The 22,484-nt window shown below is 42.1% G+C and overlaps 6 protein-coding genes across 6 annotated transcripts; 4 read left to right on the top strand and 2 right to left on the bottom strand.

The window, feature by feature from the left end:
* Positions 1-392: 392 nt before the first annotated feature.
* LOC146689371 (histone H2B 1/2) lies at positions 393-1,049 on the top strand. The gene has a single exon (XM_085436366.1). It carries the CDS (start codon positions 409-411, stop codon positions 781-783), a length of 375 nt encoding a protein of 124 aa, XP_085292492.1. The 5' UTR covers positions 393-408; the 3' UTR covers positions 784-1,049.
* A 629-nt stretch (positions 1,050-1,678) lies between these two features.
* On the top strand, positions 1,679-3,063 carry LOC146689370 (histone H4). Its single transcript, XM_085437152.1, has one exon. It carries the CDS (start codon positions 1,697-1,699, stop codon positions 2,006-2,008), a length of 312 nt encoding a protein of 103 aa, XP_085293278.1. The 5' UTR covers positions 1,679-1,696; the 3' UTR covers positions 2,009-3,063.
* Positions 3,064-9,213: 6,150 nt separating this feature from the next.
* On the bottom strand, positions 9,214-9,875 carry LOC146689369 (histone H3). The gene has a single exon (XM_085437730.1). The coding sequence runs from the start codon at positions 9,834-9,836 to the stop codon at positions 9,426-9,428; it is 411 nt and encodes a 136-aa protein (XP_085293856.1). The 5' UTR covers positions 9,837-9,875; the 3' UTR covers positions 9,214-9,425.
* A 5,095-nt stretch (positions 9,876-14,970) lies between these two features.
* Positions 14,971-15,680, top strand: LOC146689368 (histone H2A-like). The gene has a single exon (XM_085437729.1). It carries the CDS (start codon positions 14,974-14,976, stop codon positions 15,409-15,411), a length of 438 nt encoding a protein of 145 aa, XP_085293855.1. The 5' UTR covers positions 14,971-14,973; the 3' UTR covers positions 15,412-15,680.
* Positions 15,681-19,457: 3,777 nt separating this feature from the next.
* Positions 19,458-20,170, bottom strand: LOC146689367 (histone H2A-like). Its single transcript, XM_085437732.1, has one exon. The coding sequence runs from the start codon at positions 20,111-20,113 to the stop codon at positions 19,727-19,729; it is 387 nt and encodes a 128-aa protein (XP_085293858.1). The 5' UTR covers positions 20,114-20,170; the 3' UTR covers positions 19,458-19,726.
* A 247-nt stretch (positions 20,171-20,417) lies between these two features.
* LOC146689366 (histone H3) lies at positions 20,418-21,077 on the top strand. The gene has a single exon (XM_085437731.1). The coding sequence runs from the start codon at positions 20,457-20,459 to the stop codon at positions 20,865-20,867; it is 411 nt and encodes a 136-aa protein (XP_085293857.1). The 5' UTR covers positions 20,418-20,456; the 3' UTR covers positions 20,868-21,077.
* The last annotated feature ends 1,407 nt before the right edge of the window (positions 21,078-22,484 follow it).

Raw genomic sequence — 22,484 nt, 5'->3', positions numbered from 1 at the left:
CTGACTGTTTGTTAACTGAATATCACCGACACACTCACTTCCTCTTACAAAGCTCAATAAAACAGGATACTTGTAAAAATGAACCCTGAAGGGTTTTAAGCCCTGAGAATTTCAGGACAATATATCCTGTAACTCTGACGTTATGAGGGGAAACATTGCATCCGTAAAATGCCATAAAATAGTAAAAACTAAGGTGATGTTCTCTAATTCATATGTAAATAATGAGATTCGTGGAAGATTTCAAGTGCTTTTTTTCACTGTTGACTGTGTGCCTTTGTGTAAACCTGAGCAACAGCTCGGCCAATGACAGGCGAGGAACAGCACAGCCTTATTTGCATACAGCGGAAATAAAAGAGCCACTCTCAGCTGACGAGCACATTCTCCGCTGTGAGGAAGTGAAGTAAGAAAATGCCTGAACCCGCCAAGTCAGCGCCCAAAAAGGGCTCCAAGAAAGCCGTGACCAAGACCGCCGGCAAGGGCGGCAAGAAGAAGAGAAAGACCAGGAAGGAGAGCTACGCCATCTACGTGTACAAGGTGCTTAAGCAGGTCCACCCCGACACCGGCATCTCGTCTAAGGCCATGAGCATCATGAATTCGTTCGTCAATGACATCTTCGAGCGTATCGCCGCTGAAGCCTCCCGCCTGGCCCACTACAACAAGCGCTCCACCATCACTTCCAGGGAGATCCAGACCGCAGTTCGCCTGCTTCTCCCCGGTGAGCTGGCCAAGCACGCAGTGTCTGAGGGCACAAAGGCCGTCACCAAGTACACGAGCTCCAAGTAAACTGCATCTTTACTTAATCCCGAACAACGGCTCTTTTCAGAGCCACACATCTCTTCTAAAGCGTACATGTCCTGACTTTATTTAATTTGTAGCTGTCATGATGGTGAAACATAAATTACAGCTTGTGTTACTCTTGTATGCTTTGAATAAAAAAAGAAGAGAGAAATTTCAAGGACTTAACGATGGACCACCTGACCAGAACAGTCCTAACGCCATCACTATATCATTTAGCATTATTACTATTTGGTTGGTTTGGTTTTGTAGTTTGTTTGTTGTTTTTTTTGGTTTGTTTTGTTTTTTTTTTTTGGGGGGGGGGTCATGTTTTGTGGTCCCTTGTCTGCGAAAAGCACTGAATAAATACACTTGTGGGTTTCTCAGAAATAATGACATGTGAACAAGAGCTTATTGAGCTCATCCTGGTGAGGCAAATGTTTGGCTTCAAATCACAATTCTGATCGTAAAATCCTGGACAGGATTACAAATACAATAAATAAACGCGATTCGTTTCAGTTTCACATTTCAAACTACAGTGACATCCTCCGTGTGTGTGTGTGTGTGATCTATACATGTGTTAATCGTTTTAATGTAGTTCAACACTTATGCTAGACTCTGGGTGAAACGTTAAGAGGGTGTGTGGTTTTTGTTACAAATACGGACACTTGGGTTTAGTTTGAAATAAAAATGTGAACTCCACTCAGACATTGTGAGTCTCCCTTCGGTTAGACTTAATTTGTCATTTAACAAAAGACCACATTTCCACATTTAGAAAATAGAAGAGTGGGCGGAGCCGCTGAGCTTCGAGTCGCCGTCACACCGTCTGTTTTCTCTTACGTCCGCCGAGCACACATAATAACACGGCTCCGTGGAGTTTAACTTCATTCGACTTTGCTCGTTCAGAGAAGAAATTATAACCATGAGTGGAAGAGGCAAAGGTGGCAAAGGACTCGGGAAAGGAGGCGCCAAGCGTCACCGTAAGGTGCTCCGTGATAACATCCAGGGTATCACCAAACCCGCGATCCGTCGTCTGGCTCGCCGTGGCGGAGTGAAGCGTATCTCCGGTCTGATCTATGAGGAGACCCGCGGAGTGCTGAAGGTGTTTTTGGAGAACGTCATCCGTGATGCTGTTACCTACACGGAGCACGCTAAGAGGAAGACTGTGACCGCCATGGATGTGGTGTATGCTCTGAAGAGGCAGGGCCGCACTCTGTACGGCTTTGGCGGTTAAACTCAGTCGCCCTAATCCATCAAACGGCTCTTTTAAGAGCCACACACTTCTCTTTAAGAGCGTTGTTCTGCGATCTTTTTGTTTTTGTCACTTTTTACTGCCTTTTTGTGTTTTGTTTTGCACTCTGAATATCTTATACGCCATTAGGTGATGAGAATTGTCAGGTAGGAAATATTGTACTGCATGATGGTGGACTGCACTGGTGCACCTGAGAGAGATACCCGCCCATGTTGACGTGCGAGCATTAGTGATGGGATTTCTGGCTCTTGTTAGAGACCCGGCTCTTCGGGTTATTTTGTTGCTTTAATTTATTATTAGCAATAATATAAAACTATGCACAAAAGGAATTACTAACGTAAAAAAGTGGTTCTATTTATTTTTGTATATAAATATATGCGGTGGCTCCTAGAGACAAAACATGTACAAACTCCAAAACAAATTTCTAGTGTTAACTGAACTTCAAAAACAGAGCTACCTAGATCACTTAAATTACACAATTGAAAGCGTGTGTGTGTATGTGTATATATCTGAGCACAAGATCCATAGAGGCTGGGGTCTATCACACCAGGCAAGACCCCAGGTGCAGGCTGTATAAAGATGTCCCAGAGACAATCCAGCACATAACAGCAGGGTGCAAGATGCTAGCAGGCAAGGCATACATGGAGCGCCATAACCAAGTGGCCGGCATAGTGTACAGGAACATCTGTGCCGAGTATAACCCGGAAGTCCCGAGGTCAAAATGGGAGATGCCCCCAAGGGTGGTGCAGAATGACCGAGCTAAGATCCTGTGGGACTTCCAGATACAGACGGACAAAATGGTGGTGGCTAACCAACCGGACATAGTGGTGGTAGATAAACAGAAGAAGACGGCCGTAGTGATCGATGTAGCGGTTCCGAATGACAGCAATATCAGGAAGAAGGAACACGAGAAGCTGGAGAAATACCAAGGGCTCAGAGAAGAGCTCGAGAGGATGTGGAGGGTGAAGGTAACAGTGGTCCCCGTGGTAATCGGAGCACTAGGTGCGGTGACTCCCAAGCTAGGCGAGTGGCTCCAGCAGATCCCGGGAACAACATCGGAGATCTCTGTCCAGAAGAGCGCAGTCCTGGGAACAGCTGAGATACTGCGCAGGACCCTCAAGCTCCCAGGCCTCTGGTAGAGGACCCGAGCTTGGAGGATAAACCGCCCGCAGGGGCGTGCTGGGTGTTTTATATATGTATATGTATATATATATATGTATATGCATGTATATTCAATTCAATTCAATTTTATTTATATAGCGCCAAATCACAACATAAGTCGCCTCAAGGCGCTTCATAGATACAGAGGAAAAACCCAACAATCATATGACCCCCTATGAGCAAGCACTTTGGCAACAGTGGGAAGGAAAAACTCCCTTTTAACAGGAAGAAACCTCCGGCAGAACCAGGCTCAGGGAGGGGCGGCCACCTGCTGCGACCGGTTGGGGTGAGAGAAGGAAGACAGGATAAAAGACATGCTGTGGAAGAGAGACAGAGGTTAATAACAGATATGATTCAATGCAGAGAGGTCTGTTAATACATAGTGAGCGAGAAAGGTGACTGGAAAGGAAAAACTCAATGCATCATGGGAATCCCCCGGCAGCCTATGTCTATTGCAGCATAACTAAGGGAGGATTCAGGGTTACCTGGTCCAGCCCTAACTATATGCTTTAGCAAAAAGGAAAGTTTTAAGCCTAATCTTGAAAGTAGAGATAGTGTCTGTCTCCTGAATCCAAACTGGAAGCTGGTTCCACAGAAGAGGGGCCTGAAAACTGAAGGCTCTCCCTCCCATTCTACTTTTAAATACTCTAGGAACAACAAGTAGGCCTGCAGAGCGAGAGCGAAGCGCTCTAATAGGGTGATATGGTACTACAAGGTCATTAAGATAAGATGGGGCCTGATTATTTAAGACCTTGTATGTGAGGAGCAGGATTTTGAATTCAATTCTGGATTTAACAGGAAGCCAATGAAGGGAAGCCAAAACAGGAGAAATATGCTCTCTCTTTCTAGTCCCTGTCAGTACTCTTGCTGCAGCATTTTGGATTAGCTGAAGGCTTTTCAGTGAGTTTTTTGGACATCCTGATAATAATGAATTACAGTAGTCCAGCCTGGAAGTAATAAATGCATGAACTAGTTTTTCAGTGTCACTCTGAGACAGGATATTTCTAATTTTAGAGATGCTGCGCAAATGGAAGAACGCAGTCTTACATATTTGTTTAATATGTGCATTGAAGGACATGTCCTGGTCAAAAATGACTCCAAGGTTCCTCACAGCGTTACTGGAGGCCAAGGTAATGCCATCCAGGGTAAGAATCTGGTTAGATACCATATTTCTAGGCTTTTCAGGGCCAAGTACAATAACCTCAGTTTTATCTGAATTAAGAAGCAGAAAGTTAGCGGCCATCCAGGTCTTTATGTCTGTAAGACATTCCTGCAGTTTAACTAATTGGTGTGCGTTATCTGGCTTCATGGACAGATAGAGCTGGGTGTCATCTGCATAGCAGTGAAAATGTATGCTATGTCTTCTAATGATACTGCCTAAGGGAAGCATGTATAATGTAAACAGAATTGGTCCTAGCACTGAACCCTGTGGAACTCCATAATTAACCTCAGTGTGTGAAGAGGACTCTCCATTTACATGAACAAATTGGAGTCTATTAGATAGATATGATACAAACCACTGCAGTGCAGTACCTGTAATACCTACAGCATGTTCTAATCGCTCTAATAGGATATTATGGTCGACAGTATCGAATGCTGCACTAAGGTCTAGCAGGACAAGCACAGAGATGAGTCCACTGTCAGAGGCCATAAGAAGATCATTTGTAACCTTCACTAAAGCTGTTTCTGTGCTGTGATGAGCTCTGAAACCTGACTGAAACTCTTCAAATAAACCATTCCTCTGCAGATGATCTGTTAGCTGTTTGACAACTACTCTTTCAAGGATTTTTGATATGAAAGGAAGGTTGGAGATTGGCCTATAATTAGCTAAGACTGCTGGGTCTAGAGATGGCTTTTTGAGTAAAGGTTTAACTACAGCTAGCTTGAAGGCCTGTGGTACGTAGCCGATCATTAGAGATAGGTTGATTATATTTAAGATCGAAGAATTAATTAATGGCAGGACTTCTTTGAGCAGTTTTGTAGGAATGGGGTCTAAAAGACACGTTGATGGTTTGGAGGAAGTAATTATTGAAGTTAACTCAGAAAGATCAATTAGAGAAAAAGAGTCTAACTTAACATCAATGGTACTAAGAGTAGCTGTAGATAATATTACATCTGTGGGATGATTACTGGTAATTTTTTCTCTAATGATAAAGATTTTATTTGTGAAGAAGTTCATGAAGTCATTACTAGTTAACGTTAAAGGGATTGTTGGCTCAAAAGAGCTCTGACTTTTTGTCAGCCTGGCTACAGTGCTGAAGAGAAATCTGGGGTTGTTCTTATTTTCTTCAATCAGTGATGAATAGTAAGATGTTCTGGCTTTGCGGAGGGCTTTCTTATAAAGCAGCAAACTATTTCTCCAGGCTAAATGATGATCCTCTAAATTTGTGACACGCCATTTCCTCTCCAGATTACGAGTCATCTGCTTTAGGGTACGTGTTTGAGAATTATACCACGGAGTCAGGTACTTCTGATTAGAGACCTTCGTTTTCACAAGAGCTACAGTATCCAGAGTCGTACGTAGTGAGGAGGTGAAATTATTAACAAGATAATCGACCTCTGTTGGGGTAGCGTTCAGATAGCTGCTCTGCTCTATGTTGGTACAGGGCATTGAAGATGATAACAGTGGGTGGATTATATTCTTAAACTTAGTTACAGCGCTTTCAGAAAGACATCTACTTTGATAAAGTCTACTCTCCACCGCTGTGTAATCAATTATTGTAAATGTAAATGTTATCAGGAAATGATCAGACAGGAGAGGGTTTTCAGGAAACACTGTTAAATGTTCAGTTTCTATGCCATATGTTAAAACAAGATCTAGAGTGTGATTAAAGTGGTGGGTGGGTTCTTTTACATTTTGAGAGAAACCAATTGAGTCTAATAACAGATTAAATGCCATGTTGAGGCTGTCATTTTTAGCATCTACATGGATGTTAAAATCACCCACAATAATTATTTTATCTGAGCTCAGAACTAAATTAGATATAAAGTCTGAGAAATCAGACAGAAACTCTGTGTAAGGCCCAGGTGGACGATAGATGATAACAAGTAAGACTGGTTTCTGAGTTTTACAGCTGGGGTGGACGAGGCTAAGCATCAGGCTTTCAAATGAATTAAAAGTCTGTCTTGGTCTTTCATTAATTAATAGGCTGGTGTGAAAAATTGCTGCCACACCGCCCCCTCGGCTTGTGCTTCGAGATTTCTGGTAGTTAGAATGACTCGGGGGTGTTGATTCATTTAAACTAACATAATCATCCTGCTGCAACCAGGTTTCTGTAAGGTAGAGTAAATCAATTTGTTGATCAATTATTAAGTCATGTACTAACAGAGACTTGGAGGAGAGAGACCTAATATTTAATAATCCACATTTCACTGTTTTACTCTTTGGTTCAGATGTGGATACTTTATTGTTCTTTCTTTGTAATTGTTTATGTTTAAGTTGTTTGTTGCTGGTTTTTAGTTAGTTTTTTGTCTGTTTGGGAGCCGACACAGTCTCTATGGAGATGTTTTTTTTTTTGTTTTTTTTTTGGGGGGGGTAGCAGGAGGAGAGAAGCTGCAGAGGGGCGTGTAAGACTGCAACTCTGCTTCCTGGTCCCAACTCTGGATAGTCATATTTTGGGGGGTTTAATAAATTTGTCCATATTTCTAGAAATGAGAGCTGCTCCATCCAAAGTGGGATGGATGCCGTCTCTCCTAACAAGACCAGGTTTCCTCCAGAAGGTTTGCCAATTATCTATGAAGCCCACATCGTTTCTGGGACACCACTCAGACAGCCAGCAATTTAAGGAGAACATGCGGCTAAACATGTCACTCCTGGTCTGATTGGGGAGGGGACCAGAGAAAACTACAGAGTCCGACATTGTTTTGGCAAAGTTGCACACCGATTCAATATTGATTTTAGTGACCTCCGATTGGCGTAACCGGGTGTCATTACTGCCGACGTGAATTATGATCTTACTGAATTTACGTAAGATCACATGTATGTATATGTATATATATGTATGTATATGTGTATATATGTATATGTGTATGTGTGTATATATGTATGTATGTATGTATGTATTTATATATGTGTATATATATATACATATATATATATATATATATATATATATATACAACAACTGAGATAATTCATCCACAATACGAGGTTAGTCATTCATATACTGCTGCATGGGCTGGGCTGTAGTTACATCATAAGGGTTTAAAAATTGAGCTTTAAAATGATTGGCAGTAATAAAAGCCGAGGAAGGCCAACAGTGATCACTGACTGTTTTTAGGAGCTTTTTGAGATTAAATAGAAGAAAATACATAACATTAAACATGTTAACAACACAAAAGCCATATTGAACACAGACTACTTTAGGCCCGGAAGCAGGATTCGTCACGTCATCACTTAAAGACTGGCTACCTTTCTAATGTGAAGTTGTTGTCCCTTTCTCAGTCTTCTTGGCCTGCATGTTGGGCAGCACACCACCCTGAGCGATCGTCACTCAGCCCAGCAGCTTGTTCAGCTCTTCATCGTTGCGGACGGCCAGCTGCAGGTGGCGGGGGACGATTCTGGCAAGAGCATAGATTTGGTTTTGGCATTGGTGGGGGACGGATGATTCAACCACCGAACACTGCCCTGCTTTTGTCTTTGCTTCTTGATAAAAAGAGGAGAAATATACTTGCCTACATATGCTGTTCTACATGCTTTTAAACCATTTAAAAGTACAATTCATATTTTTATATGTGAATTATATAATGTCAAATTACTATTAAACAAATGACTAAGAATTGTAGACTTTAGTTTACTTCAGCCATATTCCATCATAGTAAATCAGGTATCATACAAAATAAAATTAGCTTCAAATACAGTGATGACAATAAAAGAATATGACTTTAAGGACTTAACAACATTACTTCAGTTATAATACACCAACATCTCTTATACATTAGCACTAAGGGAACACTGAATGACCTGGTGGTTTTTGTCCATAAAACTACTCATCTAAGATTACCACAAAGTAAAAGATCTCTCAGCAACATTGTGCAACATTTTATGCACACTATTGCCCCTATCAAATAAGTGAGCTGGGATTTTTTTATTCTAAACATGAACTCCTGTTACAGCAACAGACATGGACTACTGGTGCCCCACACAACAACTCAATGTCCACTATGTGAAGGAGCCAAACACATGCCTGCTCCTCTCGTTAACTGAGATAAACTGCTGGCATATTGGTTTTATATACTGTCCAGTCTCTCCTGGTGAACATGGCCTACAGTAGCATTGTTTAATCTCATTTGAGTCATTGTTGGTCTCGTTTTTAGTCTTGTGAGAGCACTGAAGCTTCTTTCAGCCTCAGCCGAGGATACTGGGATGACTAAAAGCAGCCTGACAATTGTCACGATAATAAATACTAGTTAATCTATAGCACCAAATCATCAGTCAGTCACCCGTGACCTCGCCTCTTCACCTCAGTCCGAGCTACAACATGGCAGAGCTGCCTCTGTCACCTAATAAATAACAGGGAGACATTCCAAATACATGCAGTCACACATGTGCTTCAAAAACAGTAATGAACCACCAAGTCATCCTCCAATTTCACCTGTGATCTTGTATCACCATTACTCTCTGTTGGTTCTTCTATCACCTGACAAATAGGACATACATGACAATAAGAATAAAATGGGTAGCTGCTTCAGTGTTTCTGTCACTTTGTGTAGATCTTGACTCATCAGTAATGTTTGTAAGGTGAGTGCATTTTTAAAACAGTTTGTGCAAACTGCACTACAAGGTGGAATATTTGCAGAAGCATGACGACCTCATGATATTTTGTCTCAAAAATTAACCCTATGACTATGTCAGTACCATTAGGATGAAATTGTGTCACCAACATTTTAACATTAGACATAAATTTAACAGCCTCTGTACACTAATGTTAACATGTTAGGCTTACTGGCATGTCCATAGTATTTATAAAAAAAAAAAAAAAAAAAAAAAAAAAAAAAGTAAATAAGTAAAGGAGGGAGACATTTAAGGATAGAACAATTCATGCTAAAAATTAATGAAGCATTTTTGTAACTGAAGTCAGTGATTTCCACGTTCATGCCGACTGTAGTTTCTGGTATAGAAAGAGCATGAAGATTAAAGTGTGAGTATAATATTGATGTAATAGTAAGAAAGGAGCGAGCTCTTGGTGGGAGGGAGGTGGCTCTGAAAAGAGCCGTTGTTTGTAGGTGAGCGAGTAGCTTAAGCTCTCTCTCCGCGGATGCGGCGAGCCAGCTGGATGTCTTTGGGCATGATGGTGACCCGCTTGGCGTGGATGGCGCACAGGTTTGTGTCCTCGAAGAGACCGACCAGGTAAGCCTCACTGGCCTCTTGCAGAGCCATAACGGCAGAGCTCTGGAAGCGCAGGTCGGTCTTGAAGTCCTGAGCGATCTCGCGGACCAGGCGCTGGAAGGGCAGCTTGCGGATGAGCAGCTCGGTGGATTTCTGGTAACGGCGGATCTCGCGCAGAGCCACGGTACCGGGCCTGTAACGGTGAGGCTTCTTGACGCCTCCGGTGGCCGGGGCGCTCTTACGGGCAGCCTTAGTGGCGAGCTGCTTCCTGGGGGCTTTGCCGCCAGTAGACTTGCGAGCGGTCTGCTTGGTTCTTGCCATTGTTTCTCACTTTTCTTTTCCTGTGTTAAGGGCAGATTTTGTAGCAAACAGAGGAGACTCGCTGCTCTTAAACTGTGTGTGTCTGTGACGCGGTGCCTCCCCGGCTCATGATTGGTGAGGGGCTCCACGTGGTGCTCAGCACCGTTCAGAGGAGCACCGCCCCGCCTCGGTGTGTGCTGCTCATTGGAGAAAAGTGCATTGAAATTGCGCGCTGCCGCAAGCCTCTCTGCGATTGGTGCGTGACGAAGCTGCGCGCGCTCTGCGGAAATATAAGCGAGGCTTTGAGCCGATCAGGCCACATTTCTTTTGAGTGTTGATACTACGAAGAGAAGAACCTGTCAAAATGAGTGGACGCGGAAAGACCGGAGTAATTGGTTATTAGTTATGTAATCATGCCCCCGTATGCCCCGTTATCGTTTGCTTCAAACTTCAGCAATTTATGGGTGAGACTCAAGTACATCGGAGACGGGGACCCCCCGACCCGTGATTATGTTGCTGAAGAGCTGATATTGCAAACATCATGGCTGAATGTGCAGGACATATACTCCTTCATTGCTCTCCCCAGTAAACGGGATTTTGAGCTGTGTTTCACCGAAGAGGCACCCTTACGTCGCTTCTTAGAGATCTCCCTTTCCAACGCATCACATCCGAAATGGAAAGACTGGCAAGTGGAGTCTTCTGTCCAGGTAGAGGTAGTGACTCTTGTTGTTAAGTTCTGGACTGGAAGGATTCCAGACCAAGATATCGAGTTATATCTTAAAAGGTATTGCGAGATTCTTCAACCCCCAGTCAAGCCAGTGGATAAATTCGGATTCTGGTATGGAGTCCGAAAATACAAAGTTCGGATGCGTAGAGACGAAGCTGGACATATAATTTCTATTCCGAATTCCATCTCGTTGGGCCCCTACAATGGCAGGATTATTTATCCGGGCCAATCGGTGAGGTGTTTCACCTGCCAAGGTCCAGACCACCAAGCGAGAGAATGCCCCACTGTCAAATGTTGGAAATGTGGTGAGCTGGGCCACAAGGCTAAAATTTGCCAAAACGAAAGTGAGTGCTCCCTCTGTGGTGCGAAAGGGCACACTTTCTTTAAATGCCCCAAGTCTTTTGTGAATATACTTAAATCTTCCCAACAACCTCGACCTTCTTCCACCATGGATTTTCCTTCTTTGGTGGATCCTTCCCAAGTCTTGGATCCCCCTGTGAATGACCAGGTGAGAGAGCCCCCTCCCTCTACTCCTCCCCACCTTCCTCCGACAACTACCTCACTGTCACTCCCAGTTTCGCCTGGATTGGACAATCCACAAGTGGATGAACAGGATACCCAGTCTAGCCCTGTTCAAAATGAGTTACCATCTCCACTGTCTCAGTCAAGCGACGAGAGTGATAAAGAGCTAGGTGGTAACCTAATCATAGAGACATCGGATGGCGAGAATGAAAGCGATAGTGACGACGAAGAAATTGACAGCGAGCAGACGCCTGAGGACGACGGAGATAGCGAGGACCATGGATCCTTCCCTCTCTCAGAGGCGGCATCTCTGGCTCTTGCTTCGCTGCCCGGGGAAACGAAAGTAAAACGGAAGATCATCTTTAGTGGAAGTCACCCAGCCCTCAACGAGCTCGTCAACGAGGATACGAGAGGAAGCAGAAAAAGGAGCGTTTCTGCTTCTAGCTCTGGAAGAGATAAGCGGAAGGATAATAGACCAAGTCCTCCGTGAGTAATATTTCTGAGATGGTCTCTCCTCTAGTCAACCTATGAGTAACATCAAAATAATAACATTTAATGTCAGAGGTCTCCAATCAGATAAGAGCAGGAAAAGGAAGGTTGATTTCTTAAAAAGACTTGATTATGATATTTTGTGCCTTCAAGAGATGAGATTAAAGACACACGTAGATGTATGTGAATTAAATAAAATGTGGAACACTGCCCATTCAATAATATCGATAGGGGAAGACAGCTCTGACGGAGTGGGTATTTTCTTTAAAAAAGATGCGGTGAATATAATCAAAAGAAGAGACATAATACCGGGACGACTCCTCCTTGTTGATTGCTGTTATTACGGGCAAAGGTTGCGTATTATTAATGTTTATAATGCACCCGAACGAACGAAAAAGATACAATTGTTGAAAAAATTGAAGTATTTATTAGAGATTGGTTTTAATATAATTCTATGTGGAGATTTTAACATTGTTACTGAAGCAACTGATAGAATATCCAAGGTTAAATTTAGAGAACTGCGGGAAAGTAAATTGTTGGTTAAAGTCTGTAAGGAAGCAGCACTCCGTGATTTATACAGGCACTTGCATCCACATACCGTCCATTACACTAGATTCGATTCGTTTACTAAAACAAGGATTGATAGATTCTACATATCACATAATGTTCAAGGTCTGAAATATGACACTCTTTTAACAGACTTTTCTGATCATATGGTGGTTATGGCAACAGTGTCGTGTTGTCCCCATGAATTTTTGAACTATTGGAAATTGAATACATCCTTGTTAGCAGACGAGTTGCTTGTGTCCGAAGTTAAATCCGAAATTAGGAAAATATTACATCTTAAGATTTTTACTACTTCTTTCTCGGAACTTTGGGAGCTTCTTAAACGACGTATGTGTCAATTTTTTAAATTTAAAGCGAGAGAAATAAATCATGCAAAGAATGTAAAATATAATGAAGATGTGAGTAGATATATATATTTAAGAAATAAGAAGGAGAAGGAAGAGGAGGAGGAAAATCAAATGATGTCTCTTAAAGAGGACATTGATCGAGTCAATAGAGAAGTTTTATTTAATATGTTGCGACGTACTGACTTTCACGGGAACAGTGATTATATGATTCTTAATAATCAAAAGAAAAGTCGGAATGACTTTATTGTCTCAATTAAGGATAAACATGGAAAGTCAGTTTTTAAAGAAGAGGGGAAAAGACAAGTAATTAGAGACTATTGTTCGGAGATGTTTTCATCCATAGTTACAAACAGCGACGCTATTAACAATTTTTTGAGTGAGGTTGAACCATTAGATTCTGTCATTTATGAAACTTTGATTGGAAAAATTAAAAGAGAGGAAGTGGAGTCAGTAATTAACCAACTTAGTACCGATAAAACACCTGGTCTGGATGGACTCCCCTCTGAATTTTACAAAACTGTGAGTGAAGAACTGTCTGAATTATTAACTCAGTATTTTAATGAAGGAATAGAAAGAGAAACAATGGGTAAATCGTTTTATGAAGGAGTTATGTGTTTATTATATAAGAAAGGTGATAGAGAAGACATTAACAATTATAGGCAACTGACAATAATGAATGTAGATTATAAGATTTTTGCTAAAATAATTATGTCTAGACTAGAGGATGTATTAGATATTATCATTGAAAAAGAACAAACATGCGCAATTAAGGGACGATTGATGTGGGATAACTTAAGTATGTTAAGAGAAATTATTTATAATGGAAAGGATTCAGAACTCTGCATTTTAGGATTAGATCAAAGGAGAGCTTTTGATTCTGTTTCCCACTCTTATTTATGGAAAGTAATGAAAGCTTATAATTTTCCGGACCAATTTATTTCTATTATCCAATTGATTTATAAAAAGTCCCTAGTGCAAGTTAAGGTAAATGGAAAGCTCTCATCCCCTTTTAGTGCTGAGTGCGGGGTTAAACAAGGATGTCCTTTGAGTGCTGCGTTATATGTCCTTGCAATTAATCCCTTATTGAAAAGGATAAATGATGATAAACGGATCAAGGGATACGTCCTTGATAAATCCCTTAAAATCGCAGCTTTGGCGTATGCAGATGACGTGACGGTGATAATTAGAAACCAAAACGAACTGTCTTCAGTTATGGAGATATTACACCACTACGAACAGGCATCAGGTGCCAAACTGAACCAAGACAAAACTGAAGGGGTGTGGCTTGGACATCCGACCAGACAACCTAAAATGATGATCTCTCTTTGTAGGGAGATTAAAATTCTGGGTATATGGATTGATAATACTGACTCTAGTTTACTAAATTGGAATAAGAAAGAAAATGAAATTAAAATGGAAATTATGAAATGGGAAAATAAAGATACAAATTATAAAACACGTATTAATATTGTAAAAACACACATAATTTCAAAACTTCTTTTCCTTGCCGCAATTTTTCCTCCCCCGAGAACAACTGTAATGAAAATAAGTAAGATGTGCATTAAATTTATCTGGGGATCCAATCGAGAAGTGACTAAGAGAAAATTTATGTACAAGAGTAGGAAGCACGGGGGCTTGGGAGCCCCAGACTTAGAGATTGTTTTGCGAATTCCTTTTATAAAAATTACTCAAAGCGCAATTTCTCGGGGTGCCCCGTGGGTTCGAGGGAAGGAGCAATTGTGGCAAAAGAAAAGGGGCAGGGCCAGAGCGGGTGTTCCATACCACAGACTTATGTTCGGTGACTTATCAAGTCAATGGGAACATTATGGTTTAAATTTTCTCCAAGATAATACGAAAAATATCTATAAAAAAATTAATGAAACCAAAAATGAAGGTGTAATTCAATATAAGTATGCAAATGAAGATGAAAACCTTTCAATAGTTAAAAATATACAAGACAAATTATTATCTGAAAGCATGAGAGACGTGGTATGGCTCATCTCGCTCGGGCGCCTCCCTGTGAGAGCGGTGGTAAAATGGAGTTGTTTTGTTACCACCATGAAATGCCCTATGACAGGTTGTGATGAAGATGAGACCCTAGAACATCTCCTATTGGATTGTTATAGGACAACTGAGATCAGGCAGAAAATGACAGAAATTGGCTATGATGTGGATGTTAATATTAAAGCAGTTAAATATGGTTTGTTTAAAGAAAAAATGTGTGACGACAAAAGGAGACTCTTTTGGTTAGTAATGTGTGTGATAAACACACATATTTGGAAAACCCGTACCAAAGGAGTGTTAGAACAAAAGATGATAGGTAGTGATGTGGTGAGTAAACATATCATTACAGACCTTCGGAGAAGACGAACAATGGACCTGAAACTTGGGAAAGTTTTCCCCTGGAACGAATTAAAACTGTAAGTCTTGTGAGCGTTGTGTGGACTCAGATGCTAGATTTTCCTCCTTGTTTCTCCCTTTTGTATGTGCTCAAGGTTGTAATTGTATGTGTATGTGCATTTTATATGTAAACTTGTTTACTTTAAATAAAGTTAAAAAAAAAAGAAAAAGAAAGACTGGAGGCAAAGCCAGAGCTAAGGCCAAGACTCGCTCATCCCGTGCCGGGCTTCAGTTCCCCGTGGGTCGTGTCCACAGACTGCTGCGCAAAGGCAACTATGCGGAGCGTGTGGGAGCTGGCGCCCCCGTTTACCTGGCAGCTGTGCTCGAGTACCTGACCGCTGAGATCTTGGAGCTGGCTGGCAACGCGGCCCGCGACAACAAGAAGACTCGTATCATCCCACGTCACCTGCAGCTGGCTGTGCGCAACGACGAGGAGCTCAACAAACTCCTGGGGGGAGTCACCATCGCTCAAGGTGGTGTGCTGCCCAACATCCAGGCTGTGCTGCTGCCCAAGAAGACCGAGAAGCCCGCCAAGGCCAAGTAAATGCAAAGCGTTCGGCTTCACCAAAAAACGGCTCTTTTAAGAGCCACACACTCCTATCTGAGCAAACCTCCTTCTTGCTGTTACTGTCTGTAACTGGGATATGTAGATTATGCATCTTGATTTATTTTGAAATGTACGTTCATTCATATCACCTTACATGGTCAGGGACTGAAATCCACCTTCAAAATATACTATCATGAGTGCTTAAGCAGTGTTTGTTTTATTCACAAGAATAGAGGGTCTTAGTATAAAGTCAAAATAAAAAAAGTCAAAAGCTCTCAGTCTCTCCTGCTGTGTGGTTAAGGCTCATGCCTTGTTCAACCTCATTTACATTAGGGATCAGCTGTTAAGCGCTGCTGCAGGGTGCAGCTGGGCTACCGGCAGACAGACCCTACATCCCCAGTGAGGGAAGGAAACGGGTGACGTCTCCCGAGGACACCTCGGATAAAGTACAAGAGATACAATCAGTGCTTTGTCAGTGTTTACTCAGCAGTCAAGGACAGCAATATTTGCATAGTATTTTTACTGACATGTAGTGCACATATGTTTTGGGCAAAAACATTTTTGAATATTAAAATATGAACATTTGTAACAAAAAATTGACAAATTAGCCAGTTCCAATGTAAAACTTTATCTGCCTATTTAAAAAAAGAAGATAATCTTCTCACAAACTGGTGTTTGATTTTGAAACAGGAAAAAAGTGGGGAAACAACTGAAAAGACTAACATTTGAATAAAACCTGAAACCAAGTAAATACTTTCTATGCTGCCTTATGGTAAACTTTGGTAATATTGATAAAGAACAACACTGGCTGACGATGAAATACAGTCAGCTGGCATGGTGACACTGCCAGTATTAACCTGCAGGGCTGGACTGGGACAGAAAATCGGGCATTTTGACTACAGACCGGCCCACCAGGTATTAAAGCCATAAAGCCTGGCTAGTAACTGTGTAACACTCATTTTACAACAGGCAGACCCCCACAGCCTAGCTGGGGAGAGGACAACCCCCCGACACTGAACAATAGAATTAGTGGAAAACTACTGAGAAGGGGGACACAGGCCAGCCCCGGACTCTTCTTAAGCTGGGATATCAAAAGGATCGGTGAGGTCAAGAAGTACACCTCAACATTGTATTTTGAAATAATAGATTTCCCCGCACCCTTAACCCAACAGAACTCAATTTGTTCAAATGTACATGAATCAAATTGGTTATGAAATTAGTAATGAAATAAATACATGGTAAAATAAATAGCTGTCTGGGTTCAGCTTGGAGTAAAATGTGTGTCCCTAAAATCACTGAATATCAATTCAGCTGGCCTAGATTTAGTCAGGTAAGGTTGTTGAGTAAAGCATTTCAAATGGATTATATTGGCTAGGTATCAATAAACTATACATTGTACTTCCAAGGCTTTCAAAAAAATAAAAATACAAGTGAAACATATCTCATATATAGATAATAACATGCATCTATAACCGTAATATTTTCCATCACATTTGTTGTTTTTTAACAGAATATTTTAAAATGTAGGTGATAACTTTTAAAGGTGTATTTCTTGTATGATAGGGTCACATACAATGGCGTGTCCAGCGGGGTGGCCTGGGGGGGGGCACAGGCCACCCCCCCCCCAACCAGACTGGCCACCCCAAAGGCAAAACAATACAATTCAATCAAATATCAAATGTCAGATTATGTTTTCACGGTGAAGCTCAGATATCCGAGTGTAAGTGAATGCAGCATCTGCTTCTGCGCTATGTGCATCACGTTAGCAAAGGTAGGAGAGCCAAGCAGGAAAGACGGCACTGCAGGAAACAATTTTTCGGTGAAAGAAAATGAGGACAGAATAAATGTCCCGGTAAGTAATATTAAGTTTGTTGAGTTTAGTAAACTTCGGTGAAATTAGAATACCAAGGAAAAAATAACACTTAAAGAATTATTGCAGCCGTCGAATATTTCAGACAGTATGCTGCTGAGGGGAGCTAACATAAGAGTTATGAGTTATAAGATATAATCTAAGTCGTAACATTGCTGTATGGAGCTGCAGATTTGGTTTCAGGTTAACATAGCTGGACTGGCCATCGGGCATACTGGGCATATGCCCGGTGACTTGTTTTTTTATTTTATTTTATTAAGGGCATGAACAATGAGAGGTGGTGGATTGGCCAGATGCAGGTCGATGTGTAAAAATAACTCAGTTGTTTGGTGGTGGCTATGGCGGAGCTTCCACAGAGGCCAGCAGGTGGATGAGGAAAGGGGAGGCAGGAGGAGGAGAGACCCGAGGCAGCCGCCAGTCCGAGTGTCAGGTGAACTGAACTTCAGGTAAGAAGTTATGAGCTGCAGTCTATCTGGGTCAGATATAAACCAAGTTTAGGTGGAGTTTATTTTTGTTGTGCTGACTTTTTACCGTCAGTTGCAATAACTCATACTGCCCGAGCTAGCATGACGGAGTTTCTGTACAGCTGTTCAGTTGCTATGATGTTACTGATAGTGAACTTTATTTTATTGATAAGGTTAGTTAGTTAGTAGAGTTGCCAACGGCTCCTTAAAAATGGAATGGTCCCTCATTCAGAGAAAATATTATGCGTTTGGTATTGAGCTGAGAAGAGACGCAGTTTGTCCCGAACTTTAGCTAGAATGGAAAAAGACAAAGCTGGATTTATTCTGTGTGTTTACGCTGCACAGCTGCCTCTTCTCTCATCTCCCCCTCCCTCTTCTGTTGCTACTTCAATCATGAAACTGATCAATGATGAGCTGATCAGCTTTTCTCTCTTGTTTGTTTATCGCCCACTTTGTGCCAGAAAGAGGAAACCAGCAGATGTCGCGCTAAACAACAGCAGCACGTTTAAGCTTGATCAGCTGTTGTTAGAATTTATTTAATATTAATTTCCAGTATCAGCTGATGTTTGCTGGAGCCACAGCTGTAAAGCTGCTGGTCATGATGTCGGTTTGGATATGTGGTGAGAGGGAAACATGAAGATGAAACCAGGAGATGTCCTTACTGAACCATCAGAGTTGAACAGGTGATGGAGAAACAGGTTTACCTTTTAGGTGACATGAATGAGTTGAAGGGAAGTTATGAGCTGTTTCTGAGAGACAAATAACCCCAGGATCCTTTTTTAGGTAGCTGACAGCTGGTAACTGTGCAGGGGCGGGTCTAGGAAAGTGTTGCCAGGGGGCCAGGTAGGGCATTAACAGGGAGAGGGGGGCACAAAGAAATACTTTTCTTTCTTATTCTCATTTAAAATATCTCGCTTTTATTAAATAATTATCTAAATCTTACAACCAAAGTTTTTATCTGATGTCAAATGTATAGAAATCATACATATACCAACAAGACAGTGTACATCACTGTCACAACAGCGTTTGTTTTCATTCAAAGGCTTTATGGCTTTAATACCTGGTGGGCCGGTCTGTAGTCAAAATGCCCGATTTTCTGTCCCAGTCCAGCCCTGCAGGTTAATACTGGCAGTGTCACCATGCCAGCTGACTGTATTTCATCGTCAGCCAGTGTTGTTCTTTATCAATATTACCAAAGTTTACCATAAGGCAGCATAGAAAGTATTTACTTGGTTTCAGGTTTTATTCAAATGTTAGTCTTTTCAGTTGTTTCCCCACTTTTTTCCTGTTTCAAAATCAAACACCAGTTTGTGAGAAGATTATCTTCTTTTTTTAAATAGGCAGATAAAGTTTTACATTGGAACTGGCTAATTTGTCAATTTTTTGTTACAAATGTTCATATTTTAATATTCAAAAATGTTTTTGCCCAAAACATATGTGCACTACATGTCAGTAAAAATACTATGCAAATATTGCTGTCCTTGACTGCTGAGTAAACACTGACAAAGCACTGATTGTATCTCTTGTACTTTATCCGAGGTGTCCTCGGGAGACGTCACCCGTTTCCTTCCCTCACTGGGGATGTAGGGTCTGTCTGCCGGTAGCCCAGCTGCACCCTGCAGCAGCGCTTAACAGCTGATCCCTAATGTAAATGAGGTTGAACAAGGCATGAGCCTTAACCACACAGCAGGAGAGACTGAGAGCTTTTGACTTTTTTTATTTTGACTTTATACTAAGACCCTCTATTCTTGTGAATAAAACAAACACTGCTTAAGCACTCATGATAGTATATTTTGAAGGTGGATTTCAGTCCCTGACCATGTAAGGTGATATGAATGAACGTACATTTCAAAATAAATCAAGATGCATAATCTACATATCCCAGTTACAGACAGTAACAGCAAGAAGGAGGTTTGCTCAGATAGGAGTGTGTGGCTCTTAAAAGAGCCGTTTTTTGGTGAAGCCGAACGCTTTGCATTTACTTGGCCTTGGCGGGCTTCTCGGTCTTCTTGGGCAGCAGCACAGCCTGGATGTTGGGCAGCACACCACCTTGAGCGATGGTGACTCCCCCCAGGAGTTTGTTGAGCTCCTCGTCGTTGCGCACAGCCAGCTGCAGGTGACGTGGGATGATACGAGTCTTCTTGTTGTCGCGGGCCGCGTTGCCAGCCAGCTCCAAGATCTCAGCGGTCAGGTACTCGAGCACAGCTGCCAGGTAAACGGGGGCGCCAGCTCCCACACGCTCCGCATAGTTGCCTTTGCGCAGCAGTCTGTGGACACGACCCACGGGGAACTGAAGCCCGGCACGGGATGAGCGAGTCTTGGCCTTAGCTCTGGCTTTGCCTCCAGTCTTTCCGCGTCCACTCATTTTGACAGGTTCTTCTCTTCGTAGTATCAACACTCAAAAGAAATGTGGCCTGATCGGCTCAAAGCCTCGCTTATATTTCCGCAGAGCGCGCGCAGCTTCGTCACGCACCAATCGCAGAGAGGCTTGCGGCAGCGCGCAATTTCAATGCACTTTTCTCCAATGAGCAGCACACACCGAGGCGGGGCGGTGCTCCTCTGAACGGTGCTGAGCACCACGTGGAGCCCCTCACCAATCATGAGCCGGGGAGGCACCGCGTCACAGACACACACAGTTTAAGAGCAGCGAGTCTCCTCTGTTTGCTACAAAATCTGCCCTTAACACAGGAAAAGAAAAGTGAGAAACAATGGCAAGAACCAAGCAGACCGCTCGCAAGTCTACTGGCGGCAAAGCCCCCAGGAAGCAGCTCGCCACTAAGGCTGCCCGTAAGAGCGCCCCGGCCACCGGAGGCGTCAAGAAGCCTCACCGTTACAGGCCCGGTACCGTGGCTCTGCGCGAGATCCGCCGTTACCAGAAATCCACCGAGCTGCTCATCCGCAAGCTGCCCTTCCAGCGCCTGGTCCGCGAGATCGCTCAGGACTTCAAGACCGACCTGCGCTTCCAGAGCTCTGCCGTTATGGCTCTGCAAGAGGCCAGTGAGGCTTACCTGGTCGGTCTCTTCGAGGACACAAACCTGTGCGCCATCCACGCCAAGCGGGTCACCATCATGCCCAAAGACATCCAGCTGGCTCGCCGCATCCGCGGAGAGAGAGCTTAAGCTACTCGCTCACCTACAAACAACGGCTCTTTTCAGAGCCACCTCCCTCCCACCAAGAGCTCGCTCCTTTCTTACTATTACATCAATATTATACTCACACTTTAATCTTCATGCTCTTTCTATACCAGAAACTACAGTCGGCATGAACGTGGAAATCACTGACTTCAGTTACAAAAATGCTTCATTAATTTTTAGCATGAATTGTTCTATCCTTAAATGTCTCCCTCCTTTACTTATTTACTTTTTTTTTTTTTTTTTTTTTTTTTTTATAAATACTATGGACATGCCAGTAAGCCTAACATGTTAACATTAGTGTACAGAGGCTGTTAAATTTATGTCTAATGTTAAAATGTTGGTGACACAATTTCATCCTAATGGTACTGACATAGTCATAGGGTTAATTTTTGAGACAAAATATCATGAGGTCGTCATGCTTCTGCAAATATTCCACCTTGTAGTGCAGTTTGCACAAACTGTTTTAAAAATGCACTCACCTTACAAACATTACTGATGAGTCAAGATCTACACAAAGTGACAGAAACACTGAAGCAGCTACCCATTTTATTCTTATTGTCATGTATGTCCTATTTGTCAGGTGATAGAAGAACCAACAGAGAGTAATGGTGATACAAGATCACAGGTGAAATTGGAGGATGACTTGGTGGTTCATTACTGTTTTTGAAGCACATGTGTGACTGCATGTATTTGGAATGTCTCCCTGTTATTTATTAGGTGACAGAGGCAGCTCTGCCATGTTGTAGCTCGGACTGAGGTGAAGAGGCGAGGTCACGGGTGACTGACTGATGATTTGGTGCTATAGATTAACTAGTATTTATTATCGTGACAATTGTCAGGCTGCTTTTAGTCATCCCAGTATCCTCGGCTGAGGCTGAAAGAAGCTTCAGTGCTCTCACAAGACTAAAAACGAGATCAACAATGACTCAAATGAGATTAAACAATGCTACTGTAGGCCATGTTCACCAGGAGAGACTGGACAGTATATAAAACCAATATGCCAGCAGTTTATCTCAGTTAACGAGAGGAGCAGGCATGTGTTTGGCTCCTTCACATAGTGGACATTGAGTTGTTGTGTGGGGCACCAGTAGTCCATGTCTGTTGCTGTAACAGGAGTTCATGTTTAGAATAAAAAAATCCCAGCTCACTTATTTGATAGGGGCAATAGTGTGCATAAAATGTTGCACAATGTTGCTGAGAGATCTTTTACTTTGTGGTAATCTTAGATGAGTAGTTTTATGGACAAAAACCACCAGGTCATTCAGTGTTCCCTTAGTGCTAATGTATAAGAGATGTTGGTGTATTATAACTGAAGTAATGTTGTTAAGTCCTTAAAGTCATATTCTTTTATTGTCATCACTGTATTTGAAGCTAATTTTATTTTGTATGATACCTGATTTACTATGATGGAATATGGCTGAAGTAAACTAAAGTCTACAATTCTTAGTCATTTGTTTAATAGTAATTTGACATTATATAATTCACATATAAAACTATGAATTGTACTTTTAAATGGTTTAAAAGCATGTAGAACAGCATATGTAGGCAAGTATATTTCTCCTCTTTTTATCAAGAAGCAAAGACAAAAGCAGGGCAGTGTTC

Source organism: Copadichromis virginalis, linkage group LG17, assembly GCF_057382275.1.
Source record: "Copadichromis virginalis isolate Kocher_CV1m ecotype Utaka linkage group LG17, C_Virginalis_male_GT1.1, whole genome shotgun sequence".
In the NCBI taxonomy this organism is placed as follows: domain Eukaryota; kingdom Metazoa; phylum Chordata; class Actinopteri; order Cichliformes; family Cichlidae; genus Copadichromis; species Copadichromis virginalis.
The sequence above is the reverse complement of the archived record's forward strand: the minus strand, read 5'-3'. Positions and strand labels throughout refer to the sequence as shown.

Coding starts and splice junctions, on each gene's coding strand:
- LOC146689369 (XM_085437730.1), bottom strand. CDS start 9,836: ATGGCAAGAACCAAGCAGACCGCTCGCAAGTCTACTGGCGGCAAAGCC.
- LOC146689368 (XM_085437729.1), top strand. CDS start 14,974: ATGTGTATGTGCATTTTATATGTAAACTTGTTTACTTTAAATAAAGTT.
- LOC146689370 (XM_085437152.1), top strand. CDS start 1,697: ATGAGTGGAAGAGGCAAAGGTGGCAAAGGACTCGGGAAAGGAGGCGCC.
- LOC146689366 (XM_085437731.1), top strand. CDS start 20,457: ATGGCAAGAACCAAGCAGACCGCTCGCAAGTCTACTGGCGGCAAAGCC.
- LOC146689371 (XM_085436366.1), top strand. CDS start 409: ATGCCTGAACCCGCCAAGTCAGCGCCCAAAAAGGGCTCCAAGAAAGCC.
- LOC146689367 (XM_085437732.1), bottom strand. CDS start 20,113: ATGAGTGGACGCGGAAAGACTGGAGGCAAAGCCAGAGCTAAGGCCAAG.